This window comes from Protopterus annectens, chromosome 6.part1 (genome assembly GCF_019279795.1).
Source record: "Protopterus annectens isolate FY-2018-M chromosome 6.part1, PAN1.0, whole genome shotgun sequence".
Lineage (NCBI taxonomy): Eukaryota > Metazoa > Chordata > Ceratodontiformes > Protopteridae > Protopterus > Protopterus annectens.
The window spans coordinates 46,553,488-46,575,256 of record NC_056738.1 but is presented as its reverse complement, the minus strand read 5'-3'; the positions used below and the strand labels follow the sequence as shown (position 1 = coordinate 46,575,256).

The 21,769-nt window shown below is 41.7% G+C and overlaps 1 protein-coding gene across 1 annotated transcript in view; it reads left to right on the top strand.

The window, feature by feature from the left end:
- Positions 1-21,769, top strand: part of GTF3C2 (general transcription factor IIIC subunit 2) — a 2,978,836-nt gene that overhangs the window by 2,066,195 nt on the left and 890,872 nt on the right. Inside the window, exon 12 of the mRNA XM_044075341.1 lies at positions 3,516-3,645. Within this exon, the coding sequence (XP_043931276.1) occupies positions 3,516-3,645 (130 nt within the window). The remainder of the gene's footprint in view (positions 1-3,515; positions 3,646-21,769) is intronic.

Here is a 21,769-nt window from a genome sequence, read left to right as displayed (position 1 = left end):
CATCCATCCATCCACCCACAATCCCTTTTTCCCATTTTTGCACATGGTGTCTGGGTGTACTTCAGCATTGATAATCATCTTGAGCCAAGGTATTTATATAAAAGTTTAGTGGTGTAAATTGCATATTTTGTTGCAAATGTAACATAGTCCTTTTGACCTGTTCTAAATCTGAGAGGGAGTTAATCAGTGACTGTTGAATATATGTGACATTAAGATAAGAAAGTACACTCTTATTTCTGCTTTAGCCGGGCTTTATACTCTGACACGGTAAGAAAGGCTGTAAAGATGTAAATGTTTCTTCTAACCAAGCTTGAGATGAAGTGACAGCTAGGGTGACTGATCCCTTTTGTCCAATCTGTGAGAATTTAAGTTTGATCTGCTTAATGAGCTCAACTTTCTCTGCAAATTATCTCTTCAGAGTTTTGCACATCAGTTGAAAAATTGTGATGTAGTATGACTCATTAAAATAAAAAGCTGGGGGGGGGGGGGCAACTTCTGTTGTGTTTGCTATGTCCGCAGCAAAGTGCGACTTTACTACTAGTCTTTACTAGTGATTCTATGAGCACCTTGCAGGGAATTTGATCTTTAAGTACCACTAAGATTCATTGTTAGCTGATGCAAAATTAGAACCAATTATGTCTGAAAACTACAGAAAATTAGCTCATTAAATTATCACGTAGAAAAAAGTGAGGGGGAACTTGTGGAAATGTAAGACCAAGCTTACTTGACATTCTGACCAAATGGCAGAAGTAGACACATTGTAATAAATGTCACCCAAAAAATTGCCGATGTGAAAACTCACTTTGATTTAGTGGAGTCTAGTCTACAGTTCACTTTGCAACTTCTTCAGTGGTGTCCCCACCTCTGAATCCTTTCCTGTCTTTAAAAAGAAGATGATGGACCACAGAATAGCTGCTTCAGCCACATTAAATAGTCACTTGAAATTTTTGACACTATTAATGTAATATTTGTGTCTGCTTTGTATTTAATGCCACAGACTCTAAAAGAAAATAATTTTGGGGTAGTGTAATAGTGTCTACTGATATTATTTTAATCACCTACATTTAATACTTTATTACAGGCAATACACCTTTAATTAAAAACATTGATATTTCTCTATGTTGTTGGGAGGAGGGAAGTGGTGGTATTTTTGCAGTCTTGATCACAGTTTATGGAGTTTGACCTTTTTTTAAGTCCCATTTGTGTATTTGTGTGTTTCATGTCTCCATCTGAGAAAAGGTGAAGCCTTCTCCCTGGGAGTATTTTTACGAACTATGCATAGTTCTTACCACTGTTTTACATTTAATTGCATGTGATGACATTTTAGTTTGGTTTCTGAGAAACACTGGTAATGCATCATTATGTGCATGTTTGTAAGATCTGTCTATTGTATTATTAGTCAAAATTTTAAAAGTTTGATATGTTTGAGATAGCTGAAGTTTTCCAATGCTTTACTCAACCTGTAAACTGTTTTCTGTTATGTTATAACCTAGAATATAAATAAAATGTTTAATCAAGCTAACTTTGTGTTTTATTCTTTACTTGACATGTGATTATCTAATCTTAACTCATTCAAGCCTGTAGTGCTTTTTTGTATATATTCCCTTATGGTCTCCAAACCTTTTTTGGGGGCCTCTTTAACTAAATGACTTACCAGATAATAATAGGCAGTATTAGGGCAAGGTGTCATTAACAAAAATGACAGTAAGATTGTTAATCAAGAATTTTCTGCAGTAGAGAATTTAATCACCGTTTGCTACTTGGTCTTCTTATCTTTTTCATATTTATGTTCTTATGTTCATAACTGAGAGACCTACCTACCAACTATTGGAGGTTATGTGTGAAATACCATAGTGGGCGACAGGAAAATTCAGTGTCAATTTATATGGCATTGTACTGGAGATACTCCTACTTGTTTGTAGTTTTTATGAAAGTAAGCAACATTTACATGTATACATGGCATCAGATGAAACCTCAAATATTGTTAAAATAAACTGTTTGATATTTGTAGTGTTAAGTTGCATATATTGAGAGAGAGAGTGTTATTTATATTATGTATTATGTTTTCTTTTTTCTGTATACATGTATATATATATATATATATATATGTATGGATCTAATTTAAATATACAAATTACCACTTCGTTGAATTGCAGAAGATCGAGACCACGTTGCTAAAATTTAATTCAGCTAACTCCCAGAACATCGTATTTGCCACGGGGAAACTATCCACTTGGCCACCAATAATCAAAGTACAAACCAAAGCAAGTAAAACCCACCAAAGTGGGGTGGGGCTGTGCCCCCCTCCCCCCCCCAATTACATATACCAACTTCGAGATCACACTACAGTTGAGAAAAGGGCAAGTAGTTAGTTTCCTGGTGGCACTAGTGTTTATTTATTAGCTTTTTAACCGGCTGTCAGCAAATGTTTAAAATTAGTTCATAATGATGCATATTAATATATATATATATATATATATATGTAGAGACACACACACAAAGAGAAAAATGTTGAATTTCTCCTTCTCATTAGTTTCTTTTGATGTCTTCCAGAGATTCCATTTGACAGGTGATACAGCAACAACTTCTAAATTCCACTTTATTACGTAAGCAGTAACAAGCACAAGCAAACTTTCTTTGTTTTTCAAAGTCTTGTTACTTGTGTTATGTGTTGAGATTATTAGAATGAGTAAACTGCTCTTGAATAATCCATCATTGTTTATCTTTGTATTATCTTTGTATTTTTGCTTCTGATAAGAGTTTTGTTGGTGTCTGACTTGTACTTGATCTTGCTGCAGCATTTTTGATGATTGCCAGAGCTCCCTTGACAGAAGTATGTAGTGCAGTATTGATCAACAGTAAAACTGTGATCATTTGCTTAAAAATCCAGCACAGAGAATTGTTCTACTCTGTAAAATTTAGTTTTTGCAGGGGTCATTACAAACTGTATACTGAAAGATGGGGATATTCCCCTTTTACTTATTCTAACTCAAGATCCTGGGTACTTTCATTAATAAAAACTACTGATCTCTGAGAGGAGAGAGCTCTGCTTTCTGTCCTTCCCCGCTATTTACATCCTTTAAAGGAATGCCTTAATTTTACTGCTATTGCTTTTGCAGTACTGCTAGGAAGATAACTGAGGTGGTGTGGGAAACTACCTGCTGTCACGTTATTGGTGTAGGTAACCCCAGAACTCCAAACTAATGCAGTAATTTTCTGATGTCATGTAACGTAACAGTTTAATACTACCAGTGTTTCTTCTTGCAGAAAATTTCTGGTTGATGATCGTTTGAAAAGTTTGTAATGTCCGTGTCTACATTTTTATGAAATTACATTTATTTTTTAAATTATTTTTCTACCCGCAAGCATTATTAAAAACATTGCATGGTAGCAGGATATGTTTGAAATTTCAGACTGATTCACTTTTTTGTTTTTTATTTGATTTTACATTTAGTAAAGCTAAGGTAATTCATAGTAAAAGATTGAAATGTATACTATATCTTTGTTTTTCCAAGGTACGCTGTACTGTATTATTGGAGGTAGGATCAGTCCGGGCCACCAGTGTTGCACCTTGCGGTCAATGTTTTTGCATAGCATGGCTGCCCTCCAAAAACCACCAGTATCTTGCAGCAGGATTTTATGATGGTATGTAGTCTTTCTGATATAAGAATGCATTCTGGTATTTAGATTAGACTGACATTGACATGGCTGAATTTAAAAAAAAAATCTTATAAACAGTTCATTTGTTAAGCTGCACTTCTTGGGTGTATTACTTAAAAATAAAAACTTGCTTTATGACAGTTTTAATTTTCAGGATTTTCAGGGACAGCAAAGAAAGCATTGTATGTAATACCTGTTGCACTCTTCAAAGTGAAAAAATGTACTCTTTATTGTGTATTTGAAGTAGGCAAAACAGGTAGCATGGCTGCAGGTAAGTTATAGTGTTTCAGGAATCGCAGTTGCTTCTTATTCAAATAAATGCCTGAACATATGTGATTAATACTCCTACAGGATCTCTGTATTGTCTAAAGATATTTCAGAAATTTTATGAAATTTTTGTATAAAGCAAAGAATTGAGAAAATGAAAAAAAAAGTGCAGCTGAAAATGTTTATGGAAGACTGTTTTGCCAAGGTTAGAAGAAGATAATGTTTTAGCAGTTAATAGCTAAGAAAGGAAGAGATACGAGATAAACAGTGATATATAATAAGCCCACCTGGAAGTCTCCTGGAACAGATTGTATTACTTTGAAATTTGGAAGTTAGGAGGGAAAAGAATGATAAATATATGGAAGGCCTTATTTAACTACTTTATAAAGGTGGTGGTGGGGTACTAGCATGTTGGAAGAAAGCAGTTGTGGTCATATTACCTAAGGAGAGTAGAGTCCTTTCAGATCCAGCTTCATATAGATCCATTTCAGTTTTAAATAACGATTATTAAGTGTTTGTACTAGGTAGGAGAATAGCGAAGATGTTACCAAAGATTTTACATATGGATCAGGATGGTTTTGTGGAGGGAGGGCAGCATTTGACAGCTTTAGTAAAACACTGATGCACTAGGGAGGAAACAGTGTATAAAATAACACTACTTTTCTTGGTGAGTCATGCAGAGAAAGCATTTGATAAAAGTCAGCTGGGTTTTATGAGTAGGGCAGTGGTGGTTAGGATTTGCAATTCCTGATGGTATTAACAGGGTTAATAAGGATGTTATATGAAAAGTCAGAGGCAATAATTAAGAAGGGTAGGTTCCTTTCTGATGACCCATGCTTGAACAGGGGGACCAGAGATGTCCCCTTTATTGTTTGTTTTATATTTAGAGTTGTTAGCAAAGAATATAATGGTTTCACGAATTCAAAGATGTAACTGGTATGCTCCTCAAGTAAAATGACTTTATTTGCAACTGATACTTTGTACCTGATAAATCCAGTAGAAAAAGGACATTTTGGTGCTGTGAAACATTTTGAGTCCGTTTCAGGCCTTTTTAAGATATAAAGTAAACAAAGGTAAAACAATGGCTATAGCAGTAAATTGTGTACCCACACATGAATTGTTTCAGTGATGCTCATAATTATGGAGACAAAAGGTAAAGTACTTGGGTTATGGATTAAAAGGGATTCTGTTATGATAGCTAAAGATAATGTGGGAAGACACCTAATAAAAGATGAAGCAAAATTTGAAAAATTGAAGGTTCTTGATTATGGATAGTAAGGTACAAGCAGTGAAAATATTTTTGCTCCCTTTAGTCTTGCATATGGGTCAGGTGTATTTTTAAGACCACACTGAAAAAATATGGAGGACCGAGCTGAAGGAATTTGTGTGAGACGAGGCAAAAACTAAGGGGAATAGGTTGATTCTCTCCATAAAACAAGATGGTTTTAAATGGGTACTTTAAAGCCAAGCAGTTAAGGCTCATACAGTTAACTCAAGCAAAGGGTTATAAATCAAAGTGTAAAAGGATAATGAATCCGGGTGGGGTGGGGCTGGGTCTTTGATGCAAGTACTTAAGGAGAATAATGACAACTATGCAAAGTATTAGTTCAGAGGTTCATCTTCATAGCCACTAGGTCATTATGTTAATGGGGAAGAAGACTTTGCTGTTTGGGATGTCTGCAACTATGAGTATAGAAAATAGGCAAGTGGGAACTTGAATTTACTAAAGGGCATTAGAAAAGGAACCAGGGTACTGATGGCAAATAACTTGGGAGGGGGAAGGTAATAGAGTATATTGAGGATAAGCAGAAGTTTGGATTGCAGGTTAGAGACTGCTTCCTTAGCTGGGATTGATAATAGAGTATAGACAAAGAAAAGGGATACAGGAATGGTAAGTGCAAGTCTGTTTCTGGTGGAGTTTCTAGTTGAACCCAGAGCAGAGCATTCTCGTAAAAAAGGTATAATTAATACGATGTACAAAATATTGCATGATAACTATAAGGGTCAATCAGATGAGGTTAGAAAAGATTGAGAAAAAAGAATAGAAAAGCACTTTACAAAGAAACAATGGGAGGAAATCTCTGTCAGGCTGCCAAACATATAACAGAGAATGGCATCTATATGGTTTAAGATTTTGCATGGATGTGTTTGCATAAGTGTCTTTATATGCCAGGTAGACTTCCTCAGGTGTTTATCACATGTTGAAGATATAGTATAACCAAATGCAGCACAACAAGCCGACAGAGCTCGGAAACAGCGTCAACAAAAGATAAATAAAGTCAGTCACCATAAAAACGCTGTTCCCTAACGGCACTTAATCACAGTCTCAAAGGCTTCAGGAAAATCGTAGGTAGAAATTTACAATAATCCAGTAATGCTGCTGAACTCGTAGATAAAAAGACCTTTATTCACAAATCATGTTGAAGATGTGATGGGGAAGATAGGTCATAGAGAACATGTTTTTGGGAATACAAAGAGTTGGCAGATCTCAAAAATTCCCTACAGAGTACTTTAACAGAGTCAGACCAAATGGTAGTAACAAAGGAAGTATACCCTTGGATCTCGGATGTAGAATCTGAACTGCCTAACTATATTAAGGCCTTATCAAGTTTAATGCTTTTGGCTGCCAGAAGAAAAGCAGTTGCTAGAAAATGAAAATCAAAATTTATACCAAACGTAAAATAAGTGACATCTCAGTACTTCATAATCATCAACTGCTGCTTCCTGAATGCACTCTTTTCTTGATGTCGCAACCCTGCTGTAAGGCATAGGCTGAGATTATGAATAGTGCCCACCCAATCCTTACACTGGAGTCTAATTGCCATGAGCCTGTCAGTACAGCCTCCTGAAGCCTGTCCCTCACCATTTCTATTCTGTCCTCTTCCTCCTGAGTAGTGGCTCAGTAGTTCTGTTCACCAGTGTGACTAGAAGAATATGTGGCTCTGGAGATGGTCATCAGTCTCGGCCCAAGGTGCTCTGGTACCAGGTGCTCATATGAACAGGCCTGTGTTTGAGCATGGTGCTTCTTATGTACAGTTGTAGACTAGCACAGAAGTCAAGTAACAGTTCAGGGTCAGTAATCGGGAGTCATCCTTCACTGAAGCTGCAAGTTTTATCTGAAGATATCAAAGTGCAGTTTCTTAATACATACTTGGATAAGCTGTTTGGGAACCCAGTGGTGAAACATTCAAAAAAAAAAAAAAAGGAAAGGAAAAAATTAGGTGGTCATCTACATCTGGCCCATAATGTTGCTACCAAGGAAAAAATAACAAAGTTAAAGTAAAGAAAACCCAGTGTAAAAAAATAATGTCAGAGATCAGACAGGGAGGCCTGGGGTCCCCAGTGCTCTGGATCTCTTAGGGAGCAGCTATTTTTATGTAAAAGTTTTCTCTCCCCATCCTGTTCCAAATACTGTTTTAGAGTTTTGTCCCCTACATATCATACCCAAAAAATGTCTAAAAGTGATTGCTTAATAAATTTTGTAAGTATCACAAAACGCAAATTACAAACTGTAGTTCCTAAGAAAGCAAAAAATGTCACACATTCCACCAGTACAAAGAAAGAGCTTTTACAACTAGGGGTAGTAGAACCTTTACCAAATGATTGTACAGAGTTCTACTCAAGACTGTTAATGCCAGAAAGGAGGGTCCATAGAGTTCATCCTGGATCTGTTAAGGCTAAATATATATGTGAAGGTTCCAGATTGCAAAATATTGATATTGCAGGCCCTGTTATTTTTTTCCTTCAAGTCCCGATTGTCTTTGTTGCCAAGAATGCCCGTCTTCATATGCTCATTGACTGAGGCCATAGATGCTGTCTCACACTTGGTGTATGGGGGGACTCCGATATCACTTTCCCTTCTTCCCCTTTGAATTGGCTGCTGTGCCTAGAGTTTTTACAAGTATCTGGATCCAGTAAATGCTTATTGCATAATGAATGGCATTCTCATGTACTCATAGCCAGGCAACTGTTTTATTCAGGCGGTATCCCACGAGAAGGTAGAGAGGGGGGCATAAGTCATTAATGACAGTTTTCAAAACCCATAAATCCAGTGTTGTCTTTTCCGTCCACCTCACCCATTGGACGTGTCGGATCTGACTGGTTGAGATAGACGGAAGAACACAACATTGATCTAGCATTGTTATGAGAAGTGCATAACTTCAGTTTTTTTCCTTTATCATCCCCCAAGTCTGATTTCACCCCTTCCAGTAAAGTGATGTTCTTCGATTCTTTACTGGATTGCAGCAATCAGAGGGTCTGCTTCCTTCTAGACAGGAAGTATCACAGTACTTTCAGTAAATGGCTGTATAAACAATGGTTGGAGACCGTGAATTTTTAAGGCACTGAGTTTTATGGCCTCCACAATTTTGCTGGTTTCCCTAGCCAGATTGCACAGAGAGTACTCCAGTGGTACCTAAGAAGTGCCTGAAACAAACATTAACAATCCATTTAGCAGCTGATCCATATGCTGTCCTTGGAGGTCCTCTTCAGAAGATCAAGTCTTCAGAAGGTCAAACTTCATATGGTCAAGACTATATGATTGATTTTCTGAAATGCTGACACTTTTGTATGGAGATCGTGGTACAGTGGGAAGTGGGGAATTTACTCTCTTCCCCACTGTAGTTCAATTTGAAAGTCGGTGTGTATGTTATGTGTGTAGATATAGATATAGATATATATATATATATATATATATATATATATATATATATATATATATATATATATATATATATATATATGTGTGTGTGTGTGTGTGTGTATAAAATGCAGGGGCTGCATGGGGTTCCCCTCCTCAAAAACGTAGATGTTTGTTGTTTTGTGTCTTCTGACCTTTCAAAAAGTTGATAATATATTCTCTACCATATGAAGTTTGACTTTCTGAAGACTCTCTTCTGAAATAAATCCATCCTGGATTACCATAGAGCTATATTCTGGTCCAGTTAGATCTAACTGAACCAAAAGGGTACCTTTCAAATAGCCCCATAATTGGACACTAGCCATGGATATCAAAGTAAAAGGGGTTTGGGGTGCAACTCAGAGGAGGAATAATATAAGTGAAAAGATGGTGATTGCCCTTATTCAGACGTTCAGAGCCTTTAACCCCACTTGGAAAATGGGGCAGTTTACAGGTGATAAAGGATGGGGGGATTTGCTTTTACCCCATGCGCAGGCTCGCAGTGACTTCCTAGGAGAGATCTTTTCAATCCTAGATATCCTTAAGAACAGTCTACATCCCATCCATTGAACTTTGGTAATGGGCTCACTAAACAGGTCAGCTGGAGATAATGAATGCTACATATGGATGTTTTTCTTCTGATTTACACCGGTGTGATGTCCCAAAATAAACTTGTTTGCTTCTGTTTTGAGCAAGACACAGCTAAGGAATTTCTAATGTTCTTCGTGTTTCACTGTTGCAGTCATCACATTTGGGTTATCTACCTGCAGGTAGCCCTCAGCTGGCGTGAATACTAGAGTTTTCGGATTTCTGCGTCTGATGCTGTTGCTTCTTCCATGACGTCACGTCGTCAGGGTTATAAAACATGCAGCCGACACCATTACATCAGTCTTTCTTGCCGTGCGGTGCCCAAAGTAGAAGCAGTTTGCAAGTACCTGTCGGCCCACTCCTGAAATTTTTGTTTTCGAGTTTCAGACCTAAAGTCTTCTAAAAGATAAGTACCCCGTTGGGGATCCTTTTTTCTTGTTCTAACCGATGTCAGAAGAAATTAACAATTGTCTTGCCTGTGGAAAGCAAATACTTCATAGAGATTTTCATTCTTACTGCATCACCTGTTTAGGCCCAGACCACGACATCCCACGCTGTTGGTTTTGTGCCTTGTTCAACGCCTGAACTATTCGTCGTCGGGCTATTTTTGTAGCCAAATACTTTCGTTCTCGATCTCCGTACTCAGAAATGGCTTTGTTAAGCCATCCGACTACAGATCTTCCTAAAAAACGTAAGGATAAAGATACAGATGGACCGCATAGGTCCATAACTGCCGACGATGCTTCCGTTAAGCTAGTTGTCAGTCCACCAGTACTCAGTGAGGTGCATTCGCCAGCTCCTGATACCCACTACTACAGATTCGCAGGCCTCTACTGAGACCCATTTGGAGTCCGGTATACCGCGAGATGCTTCTTCAACTATGGAATCTGTGGATGTCTCTACCGTGGATGGGTCCGGAGCCGCTGTGCACGCACTGGCTTCTGAGGGTGTATTTAGGCCTACCGATTTTCATATTAAACCGACGACTTTGTTTCAAGCTAAAAATACCGAATTCCTCAGGCCTAAAGCTCGCACTGCGCCTAGAAAACCAATGACCAAACCGCATTCACAGGCCCATATGCCTCAAAAACAAATTATTAGAATGGCTGAAGACCTTACTACCTTAATTAGGGAAAGCCAGCCTTCCCCCTGTAAGAGACCTAGAACTGGTTTTCTTTCTGATTTCTTCTGATCAGGAATCAGATATCTGTGTTCCTTCTGACTACCAGGATTTACCCTTATCTACTTATGAGGATTCTGATGCAGAGGATTCCATTCCCTCTGCTTCCCCTCCAGAAGATTTTTCTTTAGGCGAAACCTTGCATACCCTTAGGGAGCATTTCCGCTGGGAAAGCCAGGACTATTCTGAGTCCAAAAAGAGACTTAGGGAAGTTTTACTCCTGCCTCAACACAGGCCTCTAGCTATCCCTCCTGTTCTGGAGATTGTAGATGATGTTTTCTTGGAATCCAGTTTTACGCCAGACACTTTGCCTCCAGCTCCCAGGAATCAGACAGGTACTACAGAGTACCTGGCTCTCCCAAATACCTCTACAAGAATCCTACTGCAGATCCAGAGACCATTTCCCAAGGACCAAAAGGCATTAATGCTACTACTGCCAAAAATCCTACCCCTTCTGATAGAGACTCTAGACCTTTAGACAAATGGGGTAAGAAGGTATACACTTCTGCTACTTTGGCCATTAGGGCTTTAAATTACCAGTTTCATATGTTAAAGTATCAGCAGCATACTATGGGATGACTTAAATAGAAAATGATGTTGGTTCTTGACTGTGCTGAACACAAAGATTTGCAAGAGTTAATGCATTCTGCTGAACAAGTTGGTAAACATACTTTGCAATGTGGTTTTGAGGCTTTAGAAGCATCTTGCAGGGCTGCTGTTACTGGGTCTGTTCTTAGAAGGCATGCTTGGCTTAAGGAACAAAACTTGCCAGATCATGTTAAAGCTAAATTACTGGATGCACCCTTAAACCAAGACCGCCTTTTTGGTAACAAAGCAGAAATCGTCCTCAAAAGGATGGAGGAAAAAGCTAAGTCTATGCAGACTGTTAAAGATTTCTTACAAATACAGCCTCATAGATTCAGTAGGCATTGGCCTTCAAAGAACTGGTCTTTTCCAGTCCCTTTCAGGCCTTCTTAGTCCAAACCCAGGAGCAGCAGACCACCAAGACTTCAGTCTCAGGCATTGCACAGATCTAAGCAGTGGGGGGCTCCCACTTCCAAAGCAGGAAGTAGTAAGCCACCCCCTATGGAAAAATGGCACAATGACTTATCCCTAACTCTTCCAAGCCCTGCTCAACTACTTGCTCTCTTAGGTGGAAAGCTCACCCTGCATGCAAAAAACTGAAAACTCATTACCCAGGACAAATGGGTTTTAAACATAGTTTCCCTAGGATACAGATTCCACTTCCACTCACTCACAACCCCAGGTGACTTGCCAGACCTCCCCCCAAATCAGTGGACGGAGGCCCAAAAACAAGTGCTCTTTCTTCTCGGTATCAGGGCTATTCAACCTGTCCCAGCAGAAAAAGGGTACAAGGTTTTTATTCAAGACTGATGTTCTTCGTGTTTCACTGGCACACTCAGTACATTTGGGTTATCTGCTTGCAGTCGCCCTCAGTCGGCCTGATTAACAAAGTCTTGGGTCCTGCATCGGTTGCTGTCCCTTCTTCCATGATGTCAGGTCATCAGGGGTATAAAACATGCAGCCGACACCATTACATCAGTCTTTCTTGCTGTGCGGTGCCCGAAGCAGAAGCAGTTCGCAAGTGTCAGTCGGCCCACTCCTGAAATTTTTGTTTTCGAGTTTCAGAACCAAAGTCTTCAACTAAAGCTAAGTACCCCGTTGGGGAAACTTTTTCTTGCTCCTTACCAATGTCAGTAAAAGTTAATAATTGCATTACTTGTGGAAAGCAAAATACCTCACAAAGATTATCATTCATACTGTATTCCTTGCCTAGGCCCTGACCACGACTGTCAGTTCTGAGCCTTAATTAATCAGTGCATCTGTCATCGGTATATTTCCGCTCTAAATATTTCGTTGCTCGGTTCAGTTATCCAGAAATGTCTGTTTGCCGTACGACTACCGGGATTCCAAAAAAAACGCAAAGATAAAGACAAGAGACAGGCTGCCTAGGTCCAAAGCTGCTGACGGTGCTTCTCCTAAGCCAGTCACCAGTTCGCTGGTACTCACTGAGGCACTTTCGTAGCCCCTGATACTCACTACTTCTGATTTGCAGGCCTCTACTGAGACCCCATTTGGAGTCCGGTATGCCGCGAGATGCCTCAGCTGTGAAACCTGCGGATGTCTCTACCTTGGATGGGTCCGAAGCAGCTGTGCAGGCACCAGCTTCTGAGGGTGTATTCAGGCCTACGGACTTGCATATTAAACCAACGCCTCCTTCTTGATTTAGCCCTAAACCTCGAACCATGCCTAAGAAACTGATGCCCAGGCAACATGCTCAGGCCTCTATGCCTAAAAAACAAATGATATGAATGGCTGAAGATCTTATAAGTCTAATCAGGGAAAGCCAACCACTCCCCTTCTAAGAGACCTAAGACTGAAGTTGTTTATGAATCTTCTGACCAGTATTCTGATTTTTCTGATTCTTCTAATGATCTGGATTTACCCTTATCTACTTATGAGGATTCTGATGCAGAGGACTCTGTTCCCCCTGCTTTCCCTCCAGAGGATTTTTCTTTTGGTGAAACCTTACATACTCTAAGGGAGCATTTCCACTGGGAAAGCCAGGATTTTTCTGATTCAGAAAAGAGGCTTAGGGATTTCTTATTCCTGCCTCAGCATAGGCCTTTAGCTATACCTCCTGTACTAGACATTGTTGATGATGCCTTTTCGGAATCTAGTTTAGCCCCTGATTCTTTGCTTCCTGCTCCCAGAAAACCTGACGGATATTACAGGGTTCTTGATTCACACAAGTTCCTTTTTAAAAATCCTATTGCGGATCCAGAGACTATTTCACAGGGACCCAAGGGCATTAAGGCTTCTACTGCTAAAAATTCTACCCCTTCTGATGGAGACTCCAGGGCGCTGGATAGATGGGGTAAGAAGGTATACACTTTGCAACCTTGGCCATTAGAGCCTTAAACTGTCAGTTTCATATGTTAAAGTATCAGCAGCATATTATTCAAGTGCTTAAACAGAAAATGATGTTGCTTCCTGACTGTGCTGAAAATAAGGATTTACAGGATTTAATGCATTCTGTTGAACAAGTTGGAAAACATACTTTGCAGTGTGGTTTTGATTCACTGGAGTTACTGGGTCTGTACTTAGAAGGCATGCTTGGCTTAAGGAGCAGTCCTTGCCAGATCATGTTAAAGCTAAATTGCTGGATGCTCCCTTAAATCAGGACCACCTGTTTGGCAACAAAGCAGAAGTACTTAAAAAGATGGAGGAAAAAGCTAAATCTATGCAAATTGTTAGATTTCCTACAAATACAGCCTCCAAGATTTAGTAGGCATTGGCCCTCTAAGAATTGGTCCTTTCCTGCCTCTTCCAGGCCTTCTCAGTCCAAACCCATAACCAGCAGAACACCCAGGCTTTAGTCCCAAGGTACGCGCTGGACCAAGCAGTGGGGGGCACCCACTTCCAAATCAGGTAGTAGTAAGACCCCCCCCCCATGGTATACTGTCTCAATGACTTAACTTTAAAACTTCCAAGCCCTTCTCAACTGACTGCTCCTTTAGGGGGAAAGATTGCTATGCAGACAAAAAACTGGGAACTCATTACCCAGGACAAATGGGTTTTAAATATAGTTTCCCAAGGATACAGATTTCACTTCCACGTGATGTCCTTCAAGGATGCATCTGCAGTCCTAACATATGGGTTGTCCTGCCTCCGGCAGCCCTTCAGTCGGCCGGATTCCAAAGTCTGGGTCTGGCCTCTGCTGATGTCGCTCTTCACCCGACGTCATAGCTGCTGTGGTATAAAGGCATCAGCCAACGCCATTTTCCTCAGTCTTTCTTGCCACGCGGTGCCCGAAGCAGAAGCTGTTCGCAAGTGCCGGTCGGTCAGATCCAGAGATTCCTACTACCGAAGACTTCTAAAAAGCTAAGTACCCCGTTGGGGACTCTTTCTTGCCTCAGCCGATGTCAGACAAAGTAAATAATTGTTTAACTTGTGGGAAACAAATAACTCATAAGGATTTCCACTCTTACTGCCTTCCTTGCTTAGGCCCAGACCACGACGTATCAGCTTGTCTAGCCTGTGCTTCCTTCAACCGACGGGCGCTTAGACGTCGGTCGGAGTTTGCAGAGGAGTTTTTTGGTCCCGCTTTTGCATACAAAATGCCGTCGGAGACTCCGACTACACAATTAGCTAAAAAGTGCAAGGAAAAGGACAGACACTCGCGGTCCGCGGTTTCGGCTGAAGCCTCGGTTAGGCCAACCGCGAGTGTCTCGGTTTCGGCTGAAACCGACTCCTCGGTTCTTCCTTCGGCCGAAAGCATGCCTCCGATAGCCGAGGCCTCTCAGAGCATGGCTGAATCTGCTACTGAAATTACTGCTACAGAAGCAGGCACCCAGGATTTGTCAGACACTATTCCCTTAGACATATCTACCCCTGCACGTGGGGCTGCTAGACCCCCTGCCTCTATGTCTATCAAGGCCTTTTCCAGGGCGAAAGCAGCTAAATCTTCTAAGGCCTTACTTGCTAAATCTCCCTCTCACAGGCCTACCTCTAGTTCCCAAATACTCAGCCTGGCTGAGGATCTTATTTCTTTGATCAGGGGATCCCAACCTCACCCAGACAGGGCCTCTCAACCCCCTCCAGATAAGAGGCCTAGGACTGAACCCCCGGAACCTGTCTCTACAGACTATTCCTCTGATGACTCAGATATTTCAGACCATCAGGAAGGCCCATATTCTCCTTATGAGGATTCTGATGCAGAAGACTCCATTCCTTCTGCTTCTCCTCCTGAAGAATTTTCTTTTGGGGAAACTCTACATGCTATGAGGGAACACTTCCAATGGCAGGGCCAGGATTTTTCAGACTCAAGGAAAAGGCTAAGGACTTTTTTACACTTACCACAGCATAGGCCTTTAGCCATTCCTCCAGTACTAACAGTTGTTGACGATGCATATAATGATGCCTGTACTGCCCCTGATTCTCTTCCTCCGGCCCCTGCCAAGCCTGACAGATATTACAGGGTCCCGGACACACATTACCATTTGTATAAGGCTCCTGTTGCAGACCCTGAAACCATTTCACAGGGCCCTAAAGGTGTGGCAGCTGCCTCTGCCAAAAATCCTCTTCCCTCAGAAAGGGAATCTAGAGCATTAGAGAGATGGGGTAAAAAGGTTTATACTTCTGCTACTCTTTCGGCCAGGGCCTTAAACTGTCAATTTCACATGATACAGTGCCAGGAATTTTTGTTAGACCAGCTAAATAAAAAACTGTCCTCTCCTGAACCTATAGACCGCAAGTCCCTTCAGGATTTGGTACATAATTCTCAGCAGGTCAGTAACCATTTCTTAAAATGTGGCTATGATGCACTGGAGGCTTCCTTTAGATCAGCTATGACTGGAACAGTGATTCGAAGACATGCCTGGTTAAAAGAACAATCCTTACCAGACCATGTTAAGTCAAAACTCCTAGATGCTCCTATGGAGAAACAAAGTTTGTTTGGCTCCCCTGCACAGGAGGTTCTTAAGAAAGTGGAAGAAAAAGCAAAATCTGTCCAAACAGTCAAGGATTTCTTACAGGTCCAACCTCCGAGGTTTAGCAGAAATTGGCCTTCGAAGAATTGGTCCTTTCCAGACTCCTCCAGAACACAGAGAGGCAGAAATAGACGCCCAAGAGGCAGAGGTCAATCTAGGGGTGCCTACAGGGGACGTCAGTGGCAACCTGCCAACCAGAGAAGTGCTGCCACAGATTCAACTACAACCACTTCCACAGGACAGACACAATGACTTGGCTCTAGTTCCGCCTACCAGGGAACAACTGGAAGCACCCTTGGGCGGAAAGCTAGCCTTATTTTCAGACAATTGGCATTGCATTACAGGAGACAAATGGACTTTACAAACAATAGACAAGGGCTACAGGTTTCACTTCCACACTCTACCACAAAAGAGAGGAATGCCAAACCTACCACCAAGCCAAAAAACAGAGGCTCAAAGACAAATCAGCAACTTACTAAGGATGAGAGCTATAGAAAAGGTACCACCTATGGAACAAGGCCAAGGATTTTACTCCAGGCTTTTCCTTGTACCAAGAAAAGAAAATCAATGGAGACCTATTCTTGACTTGTCTGCACTGAACACATACCTCATTGTTCCAAAATTCAAAATGCTGACCCTCCAGCAACTTCTTCCCATGCTGGGCAAGGAGTCTTGGCTGGTGACTCTAGATCTCAAGGAGGCATACCTGCACGTCCCTATACGACCAGATTGCAGAAGACACCTCAGATTTCTTGCAGGATCAGAGCATTATCAATTCTTAGCATTGCCTTTTGGCTTATCTACTGCGCCCAGAGTATTCACAAAATGCCTGGCATCAGTAATTGCTCATTGCAGACTTCAGGGAATTCAAATTTACCCATACCTGGACGACTGCCTAATACAAGCGGACAACAAGGCAAAATTAACAAAAGATTTGGAAAATGTCATACAACTGTTGCAAGCCTTGGGATACACAGTCAACATGCAAAAGTCAAGACTAGTACCATCCCAAAGGATAACTTTTTTGGGTGCAGAACTGGATACATCAACTCAGATGGCTTTTCTCACAGAAGAAAAACAAAAGCAACTACCAGTTTATTTCATGACATTAACAACACAAACTCAGCTTACTGCAAGGAAAGTCCTGCAAGCCCTGGGTTACATGGCATCCTGCATAACATTGATTCCGCATGCCAGGCTGCATATGAGAAAGTTGCAATGGTACCTAAGGAATGTATGGTCTCAACACAAGCACAGTCTAGAAGCCCAGATTCCAATAATTCCATGCCTGAAACAAGAATTCCTGTGGTGGGCTCAGGCCTGTCAGTTGATTGCCTTTCCACAAACCACATCCAAGCCAGACCATCACCACGGACGCCTCAGACCTAGGCTGGGGGGCACACATACTGGACAAGTGTATACAAGGCCTATGGACCCAAGACCAGCTCAATCTACACATAAATCTAAAGGAGATGCTGGCAGTGAAACATGCAATCCAGGCATTCAGACCACTCCTTCAACAAGGTCACCTGCTGATAAGGACGGACAATACCGCAGTCATGTGGTACACCAACAAACAGGGGGGTACACACTCATATCCTCTATGCCGGATGGCAATGGACCTGTGGAATATGGCCCTGAATCTCAACATTCAACTACAGGCCAGATTTGTACCAGGAAAAGAAAATTCACTAGCAGACACCTTAAGCAGAACTACCACGGATACTCACGAATGGATGCTGCATCCAGATATCTTCAAAACCATAACAAAGAAATGGGGACTGCCAGAGATAGACCTGTTCGCCTCCCCACTCAACCACCAATTGAAGAAATTCTGCACAAGAGCTTACCACCCACTTGCCTGGAGGGTGGACTCCCTTTCCTTCAGCTGGAAAAACCTGACAGCATATGCATTCCCACCTCTTCCTTTGATGTACAAAGTCCTACTGAAGATCAAAGAGGATCAGCCAAGGGTAATCCTGATAGCTCCAGACTGGCCGAGGCAACATTGGTACCCGCTACTGAGAAGCATGTCTCGGACACACGCATGGCCTCTACCTCTATTTCCCTTACTTCTAACACAGAACAACTACAAGATCCTACATCCAAACTTGAAAACTCTGAAGCTAGCTGCTTGGTATATTGCATAAAACAAAATAAACCAGATTTATCTCAGAGGGTTAAGGACATTATCCTGGAGGCACGCAGACCCTCCACAAGGAAAACTTATTCAGCCAAATGGAAAAGATACCTCATTTGGAGTGCAGCAAAGGGAGAAAATGTCTCATTGGCAAACATAGCACACATCCTGGAATACTTAGCAGAACTGTTCCACAATGGCCTGTCCTACTCCTCCATTAAGATTCATGCATCAGCAATTTCAGCAGAATACAACATGGATCCTCCTGTCTTCTCTCATCCTCTACTCAGACAGTTCTTGAGAGGAATCAAAAATGTAAAGCCTCCAAAGAAACCACCTTTACCTACATGGGATCTCAACTTTGTGCTGGAAAAATTAACACTTCCCCCTTTTGAACCAGCAGCAACAGCAGACTTACAGTTCTTATCTTGGAAAACTGCTTTCCTGCTAGCAATCACTTCAGCAAGAAGGGTATCTGAGTTACAGGCATTAATGGCAGTACAGCCCTTCCTTATCTTCCATCAGGATAGAGTGTCTCTGAGGACTAACCCTACTTTTATGCCAAAAGTGGTCTCCAGAGTTTCATTGAACCAAGCGATTCATTTACCTACATTCTTCCCCAACCCACAGAACAGGGGGGAAAGGCTACTACATACCTTGGATGTGCACAGACAATTACGCTACTATCTGGACAGAACTAAGACCAACAGAAAAACTGACCAGCTTCTGGTAGCATATGCAACAGGAATACAAGGGAAAGCAATTTCAAAACAGACAATCTCAAAATGGATAGGAAATTGCATTAGATTTTGCTACTCTTTTCATGGAAAGGCAACTGAAAATATCAGACCTCACTCCACAAGAGCTACAACCACCACTACAGCTTTCCTACGAGGAGTGGCTACCAAAGACATTTTAGAAGCTGCTACTTGGAGCTCTCTGCATACATTTGCCAAGCATTATAATCTTCCTCTATACTCCAGATCCCGAGCAGGTTTTGCAACTGCTGTTTTGCAAGTGATCTTGACTACACCATCTTTATCTTAGTGCCTCCTCCCCCAGTTTGGCTATGGTATTCTACCCATATGTTAGGACTGCAGATGCATCCTTGAAGGACATAGTACAGTTTTGTACCTACCATAAATGTAGATGTCCGATAGGTATGCATCTGCAGTCAGGATTACCCACCCTCCTTCCCCTCTGTGGTACTCCTAGGGGTACTTACCCCTCTTTTAGATAGCTGGGGGAATTTATTATGGTGTATTTGTTTGTATATATCTGTACATATATATATATATTTTTTTTTTTTTTTATCTCTGTTGTTTGGAATTATTTGCATTTATCCAAAATTTAGCCTTCCTAGAGGGCACCTGGCATCTGGGGCAAGAAACACTGAGGAAAATGGTGTTGGCTGATGCCTTTATACCACAGCAGCTATGACGTCGGGTGAAGAGCGACATCAGCCGAGGCCAGACCCAGACTTTGGAATCCGGCCGACCGAAGGGCTGCCTGAGGCAGGACAGGACAACCCACATGTTAGGACTGCAGATGCATACCTATCGGACATCTACATTTATGGTAGGTACAAAACTGTACTTTACCAACCCCAAGCAGTTGGCCAGATCTACCCCCAAATCAGTGGGCAGAGGCTCAAAAGCAAGTACTCTCTCTCTTAAGCATAAGGGCTATTCAAACTGTACCAGAAGAGGAAAAAGGACAAGGTTTCTACTCAAGACTTTTCCTGGTACCCAGAAAAGACAATTCATGGTGTCCTATCTTGGACCTTTCTACTCTAAACACCTTTTTGGTGATCCCAAAAATTCAAAATGGTGACTCTTCACCATTTGCTTCCTATGCTAGGCAAAGATGCCTGGTTGGCAACACTAGATTTAAAGGAAGCATACCTGCACATCCCAGTCAGGGAATCTTGCAGAAGATATCTACACTTCAAAGCAGGTTACACGCACTATCAGTTCTCTGCACTGCTCTTTGGCTTATCTACTGCGTCCAGGGTATTCACAAAGTTCTTAGCTCCAGTCATTGCATTTTGCAGGCAAAGAAATATTCAAATATACCCATACCGGGACGATTGTCTAATTCAGGCAGAAAACCAGGACATACTTTTGTATCATCTGGCTTTTGTACAAAGTGCTAACTTGTCTGGGGTACACCATAAGCAAAAAGAAATTGCTCTTGGTACCCTGTCAAGAAATTATATTCCTGGGAGCAAGCTTGAATACAACTTCCCAAATGGCTTTCCTCACGCCAGAGAAACAAATTCACTTGACAACCTACTTCAAACAAGTGGCCACAAAAACCCTGCTATCTGCAAGGCAAATACTACAAGCCTAGGGGTTCATGGCCTCCTGCATTCTTCTAATTCCATATGCAAGACTGCATATGAGGAAACTACAATGGTATCTAAAAGGCCTATGGTGTCAACATTCTCAGAATCTAGAAGCAATGATTCCCATCATATCTTGCCTGCGCCTAGAGTTCCTTTGGTGGGCAGAGGCCTGCCACCAAGACAAGGCACTACCATTCATACTACCCCCTGCCGCCCAAACTGTAACAGATGCATTAGAGTATGCATGGGGGCTCACCTGGCAGGGAAGTGCATTCAGGGCAAATGGAATCCTAGTCAAATGCACCTGCACATCAATCAATCAAAAAGAAATGTTAGCTGTACGGAATGCTCTGACAGCCTTCAAGGACCACATTCTTCCAGGACAATTAATGGTGAAGACGGACAGCACCACTGTTATGTGGTACATAAACAAGCAGGGGGTACCCATTCATACTCCCTCTGCAGACTAGCCATGGCATTGTGGAGCACAACCTTGAGCTACCAAGTGCATCTACAAGCTCAATTCCTGCCAGGAAAACTAAATACACTGGCAGATGGACTAAGCAGAAACCTCATGGACCCACACGAGTGGAAACTGGAACCAAGGATTTCAACATGTTGACAAGCAAATGGGGGAGCCCAGATATAGACCTGTTTGCCTCCCCCCAGAACTATCAATTGGAAATATTTTGCACAAGGACTCCCCACAGACAAGCTTGGAAAGTGGATGTTCTGTCCTTCAGCTGGAAAAACCTATCAGTTTATGCCTTTCCTCCTCTGCCTTTGCTCTCCAAAGTACTACTAAAGATCAAACAAGACAAACCAAGGACAATTTTGATTGCACCAGACTGGCCATGCCAACACTGGTACCCCCTGCTGCGCAGTGTGTCACTGTTGGCCCCATGGCACCTGCCTCAGACTCCTACCCTGCTGTCTCAGCAGGAGAACCAGATTCTGCACCCTCAGCTTCAAACACTGAACGTATCAGCCTGGCCAATTATCTAATCTCTCCTTTACCATCCCTCAGTAAACCACTGATGGATATAATTTTAGAGGCAAAGAGGCCTAGTACTAAAAAATCTTATGCTGAAAAAATGGAAAAGATTCTGTGCCTGGAACCAGTTTCAAGGGATGAGCAGAGCAGTGCCCAGTTTACCTCAGATTGTACCATACTTAACTGAGATGCTTCACAAGGGCCTGTCTTTTTCCTCAATAAAAATTCACGCCTCAGCCATTTCAACTCATAATACAGAACCTCCCATCTTTTCTCATCCACTGCTCAAGCAGTTCCTCAGAGGGGCCAAAAATTTAAGACCACCCAGGAGAGCTCCAACTCCAGCATGGGACCTTAACTTTGTATTGGAGAAACTCACCTTTCCTCCTTTCGAGCCAGCTG